This window comes from Conger conger, chromosome 4 (genome assembly GCF_963514075.1).
Source record: "Conger conger chromosome 4, fConCon1.1, whole genome shotgun sequence".
Classification (NCBI taxonomy): domain Eukaryota; kingdom Metazoa; phylum Chordata; class Actinopteri; order Anguilliformes; family Congridae; genus Conger; species Conger conger.
Genome location: NC_083763.1, coordinates 24,162,264 through 24,177,291, shown reverse-complemented (window position 1 = coordinate 24,177,291; position 15,028 = coordinate 24,162,264). Strand labels below are relative to the sequence as shown.

Below are 15,028 nucleotides of genomic sequence, written 5' to 3'. Positions count from 1 at the left end.
CCCATTTTTATTTTTGTTCCTGTGATACAAAGGGTAGGCTAATGAATTTGATGTCGATTGTGGATAAATGAAAGACAAACAGAAATAAAATGAAATGACCCTAAAATGATTCTGGATTTATTGGATTATACTCTTTTCAAATAAAACGACCGTCCGTGGTTTACCAAAAAACTGAACAAACGGAACTGAAATTAAACTCTTTTGTTTGTAACGTGTTCTTGCACAACGCAAAAGTCTCGTTGTCTCTCGCACTTTATATTGTACCACAAATTATTAACTGGTTACTATGTGTGTTTATGAAAATACTGGCAACAGTGAACCTAACAAAAATGTACGATGTAATAATGCATTTTACTGAACATGAATAATAAAATATAATTAGCAACATGTTAAATTAATATCGACTGTGAAATTTCGCAAAAAGCAAGATTCTAGTGTATGGGAAAAATTCAATTATAGCCATACACGTATAATATGGGATTTGTGTAATTCTAGCCATCAAATGTGTATCTCTTTGCTTCCCTTAAACAGAGGGACGCATTTGATTCACGTAGAACTGTATGTGGGGAAAAATTTTGAATTCAATTCATTTTATTTTGTTTTTTAAGTCTTTAATACTGTACGAAAAGTAACCAAACAATTGTGTAAACTAAATTTTACATACGAACGCATTTCTCCATAAATACCGATCATTTCTAACATGTGATACCGGCCCTTTACATGCGGATAAATATGGAAAATTGAGTTATATACATATATTCATTTCTTGCAATTAACAAGGTAATGAACAAATAGGTTTATCTCTTACCATTTCGTACATAAACAGATTGACACGGAGTTTCAGGCTTTCACTATACGATTTATCGACATGACATTAAATAACAACAATTTACTGTGCTACTTAGACTGGACTTGAGACGAAATGTTTGCACTGTATACAAAAGCACATTAATACTAATAGTCGGTTAGGTCGACGTGTAGACTGTAGTAATACTGAGTAATTCACATTTGGTACACATTAACTATAACACTCTTTTCAATCAAGACTATTCATCGCATTATTCTTTAAAACCATTTCATTTTCCATAAATGTAGGGACCACATTTTCACAAATTCCCTTAAACTGTGATATAACTATTTACAAAATAAAATATTACATATTTAAACTAGTAAATCTTTATGTACAAAAACAGACCGCGCCCCGCAGATAGCATGCAATTTGAGACGTGTGCAGTCTTTAAAAAAAACATTTTATCTTTTCAGTCGGCAATGTACCTCGTCCAACCATTGCTTTCACTTCCTTGATATACCGCCGTTTACCAAAGATTTTGGCTTCCTTGATTTTTTTTTCTTTCGGTCCACACTGATAGGCTGGCTTTTAGTCTTTGATTTCAAGCAGTCCTATTTCTGCAGTCTTTTTAAAAATATTTTACACGTACCATTCATTAAAATTTGACGACAGCGCGCTGTGACTTGTCGTGTGATGCACAGTTGAAGATGCTGGGGATATGGAGCTGCTGTTCTGGTTTTCTGTAGACGGAGATACGATTGTTGGTGGCGTCGATGACTCGTACCCTGAGCTGGCCGCTGGTGATGGTTGTGATCCTTGTGTTGATGACTCGTGAACCTGAGACACATAGATAACACAATTTTTAAAAACTGATCCTAGATACCACTTTCACCGTTCAAATCCTCTAAATCACACATTGGCACTCCGAATGCACGTTTTTATTTGTTAAAAAAATATATATTAAAAAAATAGCAAACGAACAAAAACAAATAAAGAACAACTACAAGAATAGCACTAATAAATAAATATTGTGGACACACACGATGGCGCACTATAGCCTAATTAATTGTTAAGACAGCACTGAAAAATACTCTTCCCGCTTTCAAAATTGTAATTTATATAATACCTATAAATCTCATTAATTAACTGTTATATTTCCCAGACATATTTTCTTATTTAATAGCTAAAATTATTATACATTTGGAAACATTCTCTGTAGCCTACAATTAAAATCTACTTCGTAAACACAGCAATTTATTACAAAACATCCTCACAGTAGTGTAGAAATAAACCAAATAGCATTCGAATAATTGCTTGACATAAAACTTTTTACCTTCATGTGTTTTCGGAGGGAGCTGGGATGGGTATATGACTTGTCGCACATTTTGCAGAGATAGGGTTTGTCAGACGTGTGGACGTGCATGTGTTTCTTACGATCGCTGCTGTTCGCAAACCGTCTGTCGCAGCCATCAAACTCACACTTAAATGGCTTTTCACCTGCCACAAAACAAAGTGTGCAGTTCCAGTAAATCTTTAAGAACGAACATAGGAACTGCTATGGAGCTCTGCAATATATATTACTTTATATGCCAACCTGGGGTCACAAATATATGCTGATCTTTTGAGTTCTGGTTAAAACAACCACAACGATGAAAACCCCAGACTAGCTTGCTCATCCCTGTTACCTTTTTTGGTTATTCATAATTACAGTTTTGCATGTTTACACATTTAATTGATGCTATAACAATTACTTGATGACTGTAAAATAAAAATAAATGGAAATTCATATATAATATATTTTTCTGAGAAGTTAAAGGAGACGAAACCAATGCCCGTCTTCTACTTACCCGTGTGTGTTCTTTTATGTATCTTGAGGTTTTCCGACCGAGCAAATACTTTCCCACAACCAGGAAACGGGCATGGGAAAGGTTTTTCACCGGTGTGCACCCTGATGTGATTTACAAGTTTGTACTTCGCCTTAAAGGGTTTTCCTTCCCTCGGACACTCTTCCCAAAAGCAGATATGATTCGATTGTTCTGGCCCCCCGACATGTTCCACTGTGAGATGTGTAACAAGCTCGTGCATTGTGCTGAAAGTTTTGTTGCAGGACTTTTTCGGGTTCGTCAGTTGTTCTGGTTCGATCCATTTGCAGATGAGTTCCTGCTTTATCGGCTGCCTCATGTACCGAAAGAAGGCCCCTGCTCCGTGATGTGCAGCCATGTTCATGTTCATGGGGCCATATCCGTGCAACTGGGTCGAAGCGTAATGATCGGACCTGGGGCTGGTTACATGGCCGTACTGCTCGGCTCTACCGTACATGTCCCCAGAAAAGCCCAGACGCATCTGACTGTTTACAACATTGGAAGTCGCGTGAGTGGCCGCTTGCTCGTGAAGTCCCGGAAAAAGCAGGTGCCCAGTTGCATCCGAGTGTCCATGTGGCCCTGCAAAACTTCCCGCTGCGGAGGCGAAGAGGCTGTGCTGTGCGCTCGTTGCGTCTCCGAAACCCCGATTTCGAAACAGAAAGTCCCGAGTGGAATTGAAAGCCGCGGTGGAATAGGAGCTGACATGGGTGGGGTGGTGATGGTGTCCCAGGGCAGCGGCATAGCCTGGTGCTTGCGAGGAAAACGCCGTTTGTCCAGAGCCCAGGTCGTGGGTGCTGTGGTTGATTTTAAAAGCTCCCATCCCATCAGCAAAGGGATTTATCCCCAAAGCCACTTCTCTGTCTGTGACTTCTCCGGTTGAGTGATGTCTGGAGGAGCCGAACGTAGTCACTCCTATGGTAGGATACTGGGATCCTGCGTCCAAGAGCATCTTCAGTCTGTAACTGAAACTACCGCGAGGAAAATCAAAAAGCACGCGCAAATATTCTGACCACTGCTTTTGCTTGGAGGATTTTTGTGTGACTTTACTCAATGCGAGTTTGACAAACTCTGGTCATGGATTTCTATTTATTTTTAGCGGAAAGGAATTTTCCCCACTCCCTCTCCTCGACTGCAAACGCAAATCATGTACAATATTGTCTTTTGCGGTTTATCTTCCTGTGGCGAAACTTTCACCTCCTCAGCCAGGCGGTGAGCTCCAGACTGATAGTCGCAATCATTCCTGCAGATAAATGAATTGAAAAGACAACACCGTCCACCCCTGATGAATGGGAAAATAGGGGAAGTGTCACGTGAGCCCCTTGCTGGGTGCTCATTCGAGAAAGCCTTCTCCCCCTACTTACCCACACATACCAAATAACAGCTCGCAGTTCTCCAGCTCTAGTCCTATTGGCCAGTTTACATCATCAGGCCCAGGTATTGTAAGGTTGCTGACTGTGACTTTGGTTTGCATGCTGAACAGCAGAAAAGTCAAGAAATGTGCATCGGTAATACATAAAGCATATTTGAAATGATTAGCAAATATGGCATACGTATACGCAGTATGTAGCTATCGAGTCAATATTCTTTCGCTTATAATGAAGCTTAAAATTCCGATGCCGTAGTCTACAATGAAAGCTAACAAGACTATTTTCAACTCAAAAGTAAGTAGATAACTTTACGAAACATTTGCTATACTTCTTGATGCACAATAACATATAGGCCTACAATGCTATAAATGGCCAAGTATAATACATTTCCCCAAACACTTTTTAATACTAATAACTTTATATAATATTTACAACGTAGCTTTCTCTGAAATAAATGATCACAACGAAGAAGTATATTTGAATGTAAAATTGCTCATTTTAACTGGTTATTCTTTTTTTTGGGTTGCTTCTCAAGGGGAGGGCTGGATCATGTAAAGTGTTAATCACGCAGTAAAATGCAAGGAAATAGGAAAGGGCTTTGCTTTTAAACCATTTATCAGAATAAATTAGACAAAAATAAAGTCTAAAATGTGGAAATACCATGATCAACAAGTTATCCACGTTGCACGTTGATCTCCCGTCATTTATGAGTTAATTCCATCTTGAAATTGGCAAAAACAATAATAACATGAAATGTTATAGGCTAATTGTTCACTCACAAGGTATTGGCCTAGTGTAATGATACCTATGTGTGATTTTGCATCAAATAAAACCGAAATGCTGCGTATATAAGACCGATGCACAAACCAGAATTGATTCATGCATCAGTCAATATCACACGAAAAAAAGAAGTATTACAAGAACAGGTCACCCCAAGAAGAATGCGTATTGCGACGTAGGCTATAGCCTATGTGAAACATTACATTACATTAGCAAGTAACTTAATAGTCGTTTATCAACATTTACTCTGTGCAGCAGTAATTAAGTCACAGCACAGTCCTTCATAGCTAGAAATACAATATTTTATAATTATACGAGTTTCCCCTTTGTGCATAGATGGAATATTGAACGCCATAGCACTGAGGCACATTGAACCCAATAACTGAACTTTGTAAGAAATATAAATGCTAATTTAACTAAATTACGCGAACAAAATGGTCAGACGGTCGACTGAGCATGGGCTGTATGCTTTTGTGAATGAAATGTTTAGCTCCGTATTTATTTTCACCCCACCTTCCATGGGCATTCATTAAATATTTTATCCTTCTGCCCTGAGGGTTATTTTGCTCATAGGGCTGTAGGGAACGTGACCATAGTTTGTTGTTGTGGTTCGTACTTTAGTTATATTTGGGGGCGAATTATAATGCACCACAAATGGAAGTATGAAAAAGTTGTGGGTTGTATAAGTTATCGAGAGAGATTTGCGGCGCTCTCTGCAGGAAACACAGTCTGCTCGAGTTCAAAGCCACATGCACCAATGTGCCGTAGAAGCCATTAAAATATCATCCTGACTGGTCGTTCCAGCTTCAAACATTCCAAACTCATTCCAGAAAGACCAAAAAGAAGAGACGCGGGACTGACGTCTTCCTTGTTTTGCATAGATTAAATGCAACTTTAAAGCGTTTAAAAATCTGGAGGACCTCTTCAACAGGTGGATACCGGTAAGGCAGGCGCGCGTTCAGAAGTGAATACAAAACTTGTGACCTCTATTTTAGGTTGGTTTTACAAAAAAAGCAATGGAAGAAGGGGATGGCTTTGTTAACTTTGATCTATGAGAGATTTTGATGCCGGGGTAGAAGACAATTAGCCTGTGCGAAATAACGTGCTAATGTAACATTGGTCTTTGTATGATATTTTATGTTACTGCATCAATTTCGTATAGAGTATATATACTGTGGTCCATCGTTAACTCACATGGTACATTGCTCCATGTAATATTCTAAACTGAAATGTCAGGCCGTACCTTGTTGCAGCAAAATACTTTTTTTCCTTGTATTTTCTATTATTTATTTATTTTTCTGCTATTGACATATAAGACCCGAGCATGGAATTGCAATGCCTTTTAAACTCCATTAGTGGCAAATATTTTATATTTTGTAATACATTGCATGACATCATTGTGGTATTTAATTTTCTTCTCTTCAAAAACAACAGCCCTACATTTACCTAATAGATCTTCAGAGTGGAACTTCATTTCGTTTTACACCGAGTACAGCTGCGACTCGAAACACGTATATAGCTTCCATTTAATAAGCATCCTTAGGATCTGTCATAATTCAAAAGATGTTTGCTTACTTATGACACGTTTGACATGGCGTTGTCAACGAGGGCCTTTGACAGGTCAATTATGTTGAAAATCCTCAAGAGAACCAAATTCACATCATTGCCTTACTTTCTTTGCACCATGGGGATTTGAGCCGAACTACGGGATTTCTCTTTATTATTATGAGTTCGGATTGTACAGTAAGAATGTCGTCGTGTGTTTGCATCTGCACTTTAACGAATTGTTTTAAAATAATCTAAGATCCTGTTTGTTCATAGAACGTGGATAAAAAAACAAACAAAAAAAACATATATATATTTGTATCACTCGTTAAAGAGGAAAAAAGGAATTAGTATAGGTTATTCAACAACCCGTTTGTAGGCTGTACCGAAAACAACCCTCATTTCTATTTTACTTTGTTTCAGTTGCTGCTACCAGGAATAAAACATTAACATTTAAATATTTAGTCAATGGTCAAAGGATGCATCCCTACACAAATGAGCAGTGTAGCCGAAGCTGCGGAGCACGGATTTAGGTAACTTGTAGCCTACGAATTGTTCTTAATAACTGGCACCCACGGTTAAAAAAAAAAAAAAAAAAAGACCAGTTCAAATCGGCCTACGTGCGATTAGCCTGCCACTCAAAACAGGGGACATACGAGGAGTCCAATAAAATGTTAAAATTGCATAATTAAATATTTCCCTCTCTAATGTATCCAGCTGACTTGGAAAAAAGGCGTACGCCATTGATGTAAGTGAACGGTCATACTGAATCAAGTAGCTATAGACGTGAACACGCTGAATATTGTAATTGAATACCGTGGTAGACTGCGTGGCATTGACCCGCAGGTAATAAAATATTGGCGTGACATTCTTTCAAAGGGGATTGTGGTTTTCCTGCCTTAGCACCAGGCATTGTTCTTGGAGACCAACAAAATCAGTGATTGACTACTATATAAGCACTTGTATAATCCGTCCAGTGCCTTCGCAGATTTTATGTATGATATATGACATGTGTCTAAAGAACAACTGTTTAACCTTTTTGGCCAGTTAACAAAGTGATTCTTACTAGTCTCAGGGCGATATGTTCAGAATACAACATCCACGGATTTACAATGACGGTAAGGTTATTTTTCATATACAGTATTCAAAGAAATGCAATATAGGCAACGCCTAAAGTGAGAATGGATGTAATATTGTTAGCTTAATGTATACAAATCGATTCACAGAGTTAGAAAATACTACATTATGGTAACACAGCTTAAGTATCATACAATAAACATTGAACGAGTGAGTAAAATATTACTGTTTTCGCGAGCGTGCGTGGATGTTTTACACTTTAATCTATTGTGAAGCTTTTTTCATTCAGAATGTTTTATGCAGGTGGACAAAACTTATTTAGGCCCAGAGAGAAGAAGTAGGAGAGAAAAAATGTACCGCTCATTTGTTCTTCACTTCAGGAAAAGAAAAAAGCTAATCAAATAGCCTATGGTTGAAATCTGATTATTTACAATATGGCATATTCGAATATGGCAAATTGCTTTTTCTATGCTATAGATTTATCATTCAGGTCTGCCAGGTGCCCTGCAAATGATAATGTTTATTTAACGGTAAGTTTGTTTACAGTGAAATATACGCATTATTTATCAGGTTTTCAGTTTTAGAGTCAAATGTTTTGATTTGGCTATTGAAATGCCGGCTTGCACTTTTGACTTTGTTGAGCATTGCACAATGCCTCGTCATTATGCTTTCAGGAGATCGATTTCTGGACGATTGACACATTTTTGGGAGACGTGTTTGGAGGGAAGACAGTCTAGCCATGTTAGATTTCCTGACTGAACAATTATTTTACAAGGATTAACTTCAACAAGACATTTCCCTATTGCTTATACATCCTCTTGCCTAAAGCTTATCAGTGGACAATCTACTTTCAAATAATTAAAATATGGTAAGGCGTGTGTATATCTGTAGTTGTAACAAATATGGAGTAGGGCGCGTATTAACAATGCGTTGTAATAGTTGCTGAGATAACATATTCTGTATTTTGAATTATTTGTATCTTTGTAGCATAGGTCTGTTTAGTGTTATTTTTTTACTTCGCTTCCTTCTTTCTTTCTTTCTTTCTTTCTTTCTCATTCTTCTTCTACTACTACGACTACTACTACTTCTTGTAACTCCTTCATTTGGCGCCTCCTCCTGTGCTCTTGATCCGTTCCATCTCAGGGCCTGAATCTGACAGCTTCGTGGACAAAATTACCTCGGATCATAACAACAGGTCCCTTACCATTACTTTTTTCTGGGACAATGGCCGATGTTTCATCTACTCACAAATACAGAGAAATGGATCCCATGGCAAAGTGAAAGAGGCAGCGGTCGCAAGGGGGTGTGCAGATAAAGAAGGGGCTTGGGGGACGTTTTTGGAATAAGCATGAGAGTAAACAGAGTCTCGCACCTTGGTACATTTATACTGAAATCTACCCAAGACTGGTGTCTTCTCAGAACAATTTATTTCAATTGTTGAGCGTTGCGAAATAATTTTAGAGGGCCATATACAATGGGACATATATAATTGTGGCATAATATGTTCCAGCCATTTACGCAATTTACAAAAAATTGCATTGTAGATATTTTGTGCATTACTGTCAGTTGGTCTTTTAATGCAGAGTGACATGTTCAACTCTGCTGGAACACATTTTTATCTTAAATAGTAGACTGATGAATGTTTCACTGGTCCCTTTCTATGTAAAAAAAAGAAAAAGAAAAACACAATATAATATTAAAAATATATAAAATATACAGCAATAAATAAACTAATAACTAAATAAGCTTTTTTAGAGTTCATTGTTTAATTATGTATTATATAGAAATATATTTTCTCCCTCTTTGTATTGCCTCAGGGTCAGCGCATGCGCTCTGGTTTCTTGGTGAAGCAAAAGCATTTTTTCTTTATTGGAAACTGTCACAAGTGACGTCAATCATTGAGCTCCGACCAATTAGAAAGCTCCATGATTGTTTAGCTCCGCGGGCTGCAGCGCCTACCATGAATCTCTATTCAGTATATCAAAGCGTCCTGCTGCTGCCTCTCAACCGAATGGGATTCCATGTAGGCACAGAGATAGGCTGTGAACTTTAGAAAGTTTTTTTTATTACTTTTTTCATTGCGATTAAAATATATTTGTCATCATCATTATTATTTTGCCTGCTGTCAAGTTATTTCAAAATTAGGAGTAATGAGCGTGGATGGTTTGGGAAACTCTATGATGGACACCGCGTTTTCCAAACGGAGCACGGCGCTGAGATTAGTTGACTTGGCAGGGGCTCACCACCACCATCATCACCACCATACCCCTCAGAGCGTGACAGGCATCCCGGGGTTCAGCAGCCATCCACATTCAATGGCTCACACGCACCCTGGGGAGATTACTGCAGAACCCCGCCTGGGGCCGAGTCCATTCGGGCCAGAACACATGGGGCACTCCGCGGCCCTCAAAATCAGCCCAGCCCATCATTATCCTCACCACCATCACCACCACAATCATCATATGGCAGGCCACAGTGAAGTGGTCGCCAGTCAAACGGGAGCTTTTGGGCCGCTCCAGCCTGCTGCAGTACCATACTCTATGTCTCATACGGCCCAGGCATTGTCGCCAGGTAGGGATTTCCTGATTCGAAGAGATCTGACAGTTCAAGGCATGCCAGGGCTGACCGAGCAGACTCCTGCTACAGCTTCTCACCACGGAATGTTTGTTTCGACAACAGGTAGCTATCCTGGATACTATGGTCATCATCCGAACGCTGGAAACCATACCCTCTTCCCTGGACTCCATCACGAACAGCCAGCAAGCAGAGCGCCAGGTGGCCAAGAACTGAATGGACAAATAAGGTTAGGAATACCAGGAGAAATGTATGTTCGGTCTGATCACTTGAGTCAAGTGGCCGGCTCTCCTTTACACGGCTACGGCGGCATGAATCTTAACATGAATCTCAGCGCACACCATCACGGACCCGGAGCTTTTTTTCGGTACATGAGGCAACCGATAAAGCAAGAGCTTATTTGCAAGTGGCTGGAGCCAGAGCACGCGGTGAAAAAACTTTGCTCTAAAACGTACAGCACTATGCACGAACTTGTTACACATGTTACAGTCGAGCATGTTGGTGGACCTGAGCAAGCAAATCATATCTGCTTTTGGGAAGAGTGTCCGCGAGAAGGAAAACCCTTTAAAGCGAAGTACAAACTTGTAAATCACATTAGAGTGCACACCGGTGAAAAACCCTTCCCCTGCCCGTTTCCCGGCTGTGGGAAAGTATTCGCAAGATCTGAAAACCTCAAGATCCACAAAAGGACCCATACAGGTCAGTGATTTTATGCGCGTCCTTCCTCCAGTATTTTAAGTTCCTATATTCTCTCTCTCTCTCTCTCTCTCTCTCTCTCTCTCTCTCTCTCTCTCTCTCTCTCTCTCTCTCTCTCACACACACACACACACACACACACACACACACACACACACACACACACACAAACAGACACACTCTATGTGAGAGGAGAGAGAGAGCGAGAGAGTGTGCGTGTATGAGTTTCTACAACCTAGCGAATATATTTACGACTTCAATGTTTAGGCTATAGCGCGGTGGGTTCGTTCTTGCGCGCATTTAATAAAGGAGAAACAGACATCACTTATTTATTTTTTACAGGAGCTGATATATACTTAACATAAGCATAATACATGTTTTGCTTATAAAAGAAAGAAAAATATGTATATTTTCCCAGAAGCGTATTAAATAAAACTTTACATGCTGTTATGCAGCGTTATTTTCAATGATGGTCTCTTTTATTGGTCTCCACGAGGAACTTGCTTTTGAGGGTGAGATCGTGGGGATGTTTGACGAACTGCAAGGTGGACATGTAGAAAGAGCTGGTTTAACGGTCTATAGATAACAGGTACATAGATACATTTTAATAGAGGTAACGACTCCTTGTGAATGTAAAACTAAAGTTGCAGCATTCCATAAGTTGATAGTCCTCGTTTTGTAGTTCATAACTGTGAACAAAACAATGATCATTCAAATAATGATTTTTGAACAGGGGAATTATGAAACATATCAAATGATAACACCACCACAAATACTATGGTATTACACTGTTTTATATGAAATCACTTTCCCAAGGAAAAAGTCGAATATACCGATAATGAATAAAAACAGATATGCGTTCAGAAGTCCCATATTTTCAGAATCTGCTGATTCAGGCCCTCAATTTTGTATGTATAAGGAACTGTGGCAGCTCCTGAAATATCATCCGATCACACGTCTAGCATTATTTGACAATTTGACAGCTAAATGAAAGGTATTCGAAAGTATTTGTATTAATGTAAAGCTGAAGGTTTTTCTGCGTTCAAAAAAGAGACATCCCCCCCCCCCCACACACACACCCCTCTCTCTCTCTCTCTCTCTCTCTATGTCTTTCTCGCTTTATGCAAGAGGATTTGCGGTTTTTTTTTCCTTGCCCCGGTGTGTTTTATAAACCCCCGGGAATTAGAAACCTGAACGATTTTGCTCCATGTTATCACACTCTAGACGCTGCGCAAGCTTTGTGTTTATGGGTAGGATCTCCCAGGGGTCTCCTACTTACTGCTCGCTTGTAGTACACTAATATCGTTGATTGGCTGTCTCAGCCCTACAGCTGAAGGTCAAATTGTTCCTCGACGTGCAGCTGTAATTAGACAGCAGCTACTGACTGCTTTTATAAGCGCTTGGCACATGCTTGTCTTCAGGTGGATTACGATTAATTTCAGTAATACAATCGACACCTTGTGCCTTGAATACCACTCCTTCAAATGTAGTTTTGAGGGAGAGTCATAAGTACGGTTTATTTAATTTGATGCTTGACGTGTTGAACAGCACGTGACGGTAAGGATATTTGAACGTATTCGAGCTCCACAGACAACCTGCTACATATGGAGACCTGAAGTACAAACTATGCTCAACACGTGATAACTGGCTAATAACCATACATGATTGGTTGTATTGGTCGGTTGCATTCGATAACTGTGTTGTTTCCCAGCAAAGAGGGAGAATCCCACGATTCCCATATCAATCAATAAATTGGCCAAAACATGGGCACACATGTCTCACGTTCATGTTGCGAATATTTTGTTTAAGAAACCCCAAGCCTGTAGCGCATGTACAATACTTTGCTTTTTAATCAGTTATCTTTTTCTCTTATTGTAGGTGAAAAACCTTTCAAATGTGAGTTTGATGGATGTGATAGGCGTTTCGCTAATAGCAGCGATCGGAAAAAGCACTCCCACGTGCACACCAGCGATAAGCCTTACAACTGCAAAGTGAGGGGCTGTGACAAATCCTACACTCACCCCAGCTCCCTGAGAAAACACATGAAGGTGCACTGCAAGTCTCCACCTCCGAGCTCGGGCTACGAATCTTCAACCACATCTCTCGTGTCTCCTTCCTCGGACTTGGGTCGAGACCCAACTTCTTCTGGCCACTCCGAGTCCATGCCCTCCTCGCAAGCTGCCAATTTAAGTGAGTGGTACGTTTGTCACAGTTCGGGAGCGAGTGGGACTCAGACTCCTCCGAGTAGTTCGTCTTCACCTGACCCCGTGGACGGGCCTTCCAACAGAGAAACTGAGTCAAGGGACGAATTCTAAGTTGCACGTGAAGCAGTTTTTTGTCATACCGAGGACTTATAGACCTAAAAGAAAAAAAAAGAAAAAAAAAAACAATAGGCCTCTTTCCGTAATGCACTGGGCCACGTACACATCATTGAACTGTTTAAACGCATTGTAAATATATATATATATATATATATATATATATATATATATATATATATATATATATATATATATATAGGCCTATATTGTTGCGATATTTTTTTTTTGTATTTGCTTTATCATGCGCATGATACTGTATTTTATGTAAATGTATCTCGGTCTGGGTATTTCTTTAATTTATTTTTTAAATCTGACAGGAACTTTTTTGTATTTTCGAACCAAAGTGTTTCAATAGAAAATTATATACATTTGTAAATAGTGATGTTTTCATGTATTGTGTTACCTGAAATTTTGTAAACTTAAGTCACTGGGGCAAATATTTTGTATCGTTTACTACTGGTTTGTATAAAATAATATTTGAGCCGATTTAAATATTTCATACAGAATATAATTGTTCATGTGTGCAGTCAGTAAACCACAATTCTAGTAGAATTGTCACAGCATTTCATATTACCTGCATTGCTTTCATTATATTTACTGCAATTTTGGATAATATGCGCGTTTTTTGTGCTTTTGTTAAGAATTCATTTTTACGACTATTTTATTTCAGATTGTTACAGAGATATCGGTGTTTGTACCAAACAGCCTTGTACCTTTGTCAGTATTTTGAATAAATAGTAGTCTATATGACAGTATTGTCAAAAGGCATACGCTTTGTTGCCAACTTGCAGTGGAAAAGAGACTATTCGAATATATATATATATATATATATATATATATATATATATATATATATATATATATATATATATATGCAACTCAATAAATTATTTACTTAACAATTAATTTATTGAATAATTGACCTGCCATCCATTGTCAAATGTTACCCCTACTGTAGTCTTTTTGGGTAGCACGTCAAATACTATTGGATGTTAAAATCCTTTAATCATACTTTGGAACAGTCATGATAACTATAAAGCGATGACAGTAAGCAACTCGTTTTCTCATGTTACACGGGCTTTGTGTAATAACCTCATTTGACCCCACTTTCGGGTTGATCACATACGTCTAATATACAACTACCTGAAGGGATATCACAGCGCGCCGTTTGTTTAACGTCATTAAACTTTCTTACTGAGCGTCCGTACTATGCATACTGAAAAGTATGCTATTATTATCGTTTCCAGCGAAAACAGATGTATATGAATGTATGCCTGCATACGTAATACACGGTAAATTCGTCAGTGTTAAACCAGCGCAGAGAAAATCCAGCCTACTTTTCCAGTGAGTATGTTTTACCTATTTTCGACTAATACAACCTGATACTTACCCCTGCGTACATACATATAGGGATCCTAGCCTAGCCACAAGGGACAGGACAACGCACACACACTCATCCCTTCTTCATTTTTATAATGAATGGCATGAACTACAATACAAAATTGGAACTATCTGTGTAATATTTCCACTTTTATGCGTACACAAATTCAAAATGCGCTCACAGAGTTCTCGATTTTATCCCAACAATATCAAGGTAGCGATAGACGAAGGACTGAATCTCCTCTAAAAGACTTCAAAGTTTCTTGCATACAAAGAACTATTTCTTCACTACAGCGAATCGTCATGGTGAGTTAGGAATTCAATGGCAAGAGTCGAGTCAAACTCAAATAATATGGGGCTACGCCTGAAGAGAGCAAAGCCTATAGGAACATACAAACGGAATACTCGCTTCCCATTTGTAACTCCAGAGAATGTTTTTATATTTGTGAAAATTAATCAATAACAATACATTTTTTAAAAGAATATGTGCGTGGAATCACGAACCGAACCTGCTGTAACATATGAATTCTGCAGGGATCCCCATCGATCATTAGAGTTGACCGCAACTTTGCCACGGAAATGATTGGGTTTTTTTTTTAAGTAAAGGAAGATTCGACCGTTTTCAAAGAGAGAATG

General features: G+C 38.9%; 2 protein-coding genes across 3 annotated transcripts; one reads left to right on the top strand and one right to left on the bottom strand.

The window, feature by feature from the left end:
- Positions 1-601: 601 nt before the first annotated feature.
- On the bottom strand, positions 602-3,878 carry zic1 (zic family member 1 (odd-paired homolog, Drosophila)). Its single transcript, XM_061239647.1, has 3 exons — positions 2,638-3,878; positions 2,124-2,287; positions 602-1,627 (listed from the first exon to the last, which is right to left on the bottom strand). Exons 1-3 carry the CDS (start codon positions 3,599-3,601, stop codon positions 1,430-1,432), a joined length of 1,326 nt encoding a protein of 441 aa, XP_061095631.1. The 5' UTR covers positions 3,602-3,878; the 3' UTR covers positions 602-1,429.
- Positions 3,879-9,571: 5,693 nt separating this feature from the next.
- On the top strand, positions 9,572-13,044 carry zic4 (zic family member 4). 2 transcript variants are annotated; one of them, XM_061240307.1, is made up of 3 exons: positions 9,572-9,992; positions 10,101-10,694; positions 12,570-13,044. In XM_061240307.1, exons 1-3 carry the CDS (start codon positions 9,572-9,574, stop codon positions 13,004-13,006), a joined length of 1,452 nt encoding a protein of 483 aa, XP_061096291.1. In that variant the 3' UTR covers positions 13,007-13,044. The 2 variants fall into 2 exon arrangements, with proteins under 2 accessions (XP_061096291.1, XP_061096290.1); XM_061240306.1 differs by having other exon boundaries at positions 9,572-10,694.
- Positions 13,045-15,028: the final 1,984 nt, after the last annotated feature.

Excerpts from the sequence above, each read along its gene's own strand:
- zic1 (XM_061239647.1), bottom strand. The coding sequence starts at position 3,601 with ATGCTCTTGGACGCAGGATCCCAGTATCCTACCATAGGAGTGACTACG. Across the intron at positions 2,288-2,637 it reads ACATAAAAGAACACACACGG|GTGAAAAGCCATTTAAGTGT; the intron begins GTAAGTAGAAGA and ends GTTTTGTGGCAG. Across the intron at positions 1,628-2,123 it reads CCCTCCGAAAACACATGAAG|GTTCACGAGTCATCAACACA; the intron begins GTAAAAAGTTTT and ends TATGTGTCTCAG.
- zic4 (XM_061240306.1), top strand. The coding sequence starts at position 9,572 with ATGAGCGTGGATGGTTTGGGAAACTCTATGATGGACACCGCGTTTTCC. Across the intron at positions 10,695-12,569 it reads CCACAAAAGGACCCATACAG|GTGAAAAACCTTTCAAATGT; the intron begins GTCAGTGATTTT and ends CTCTTATTGTAG.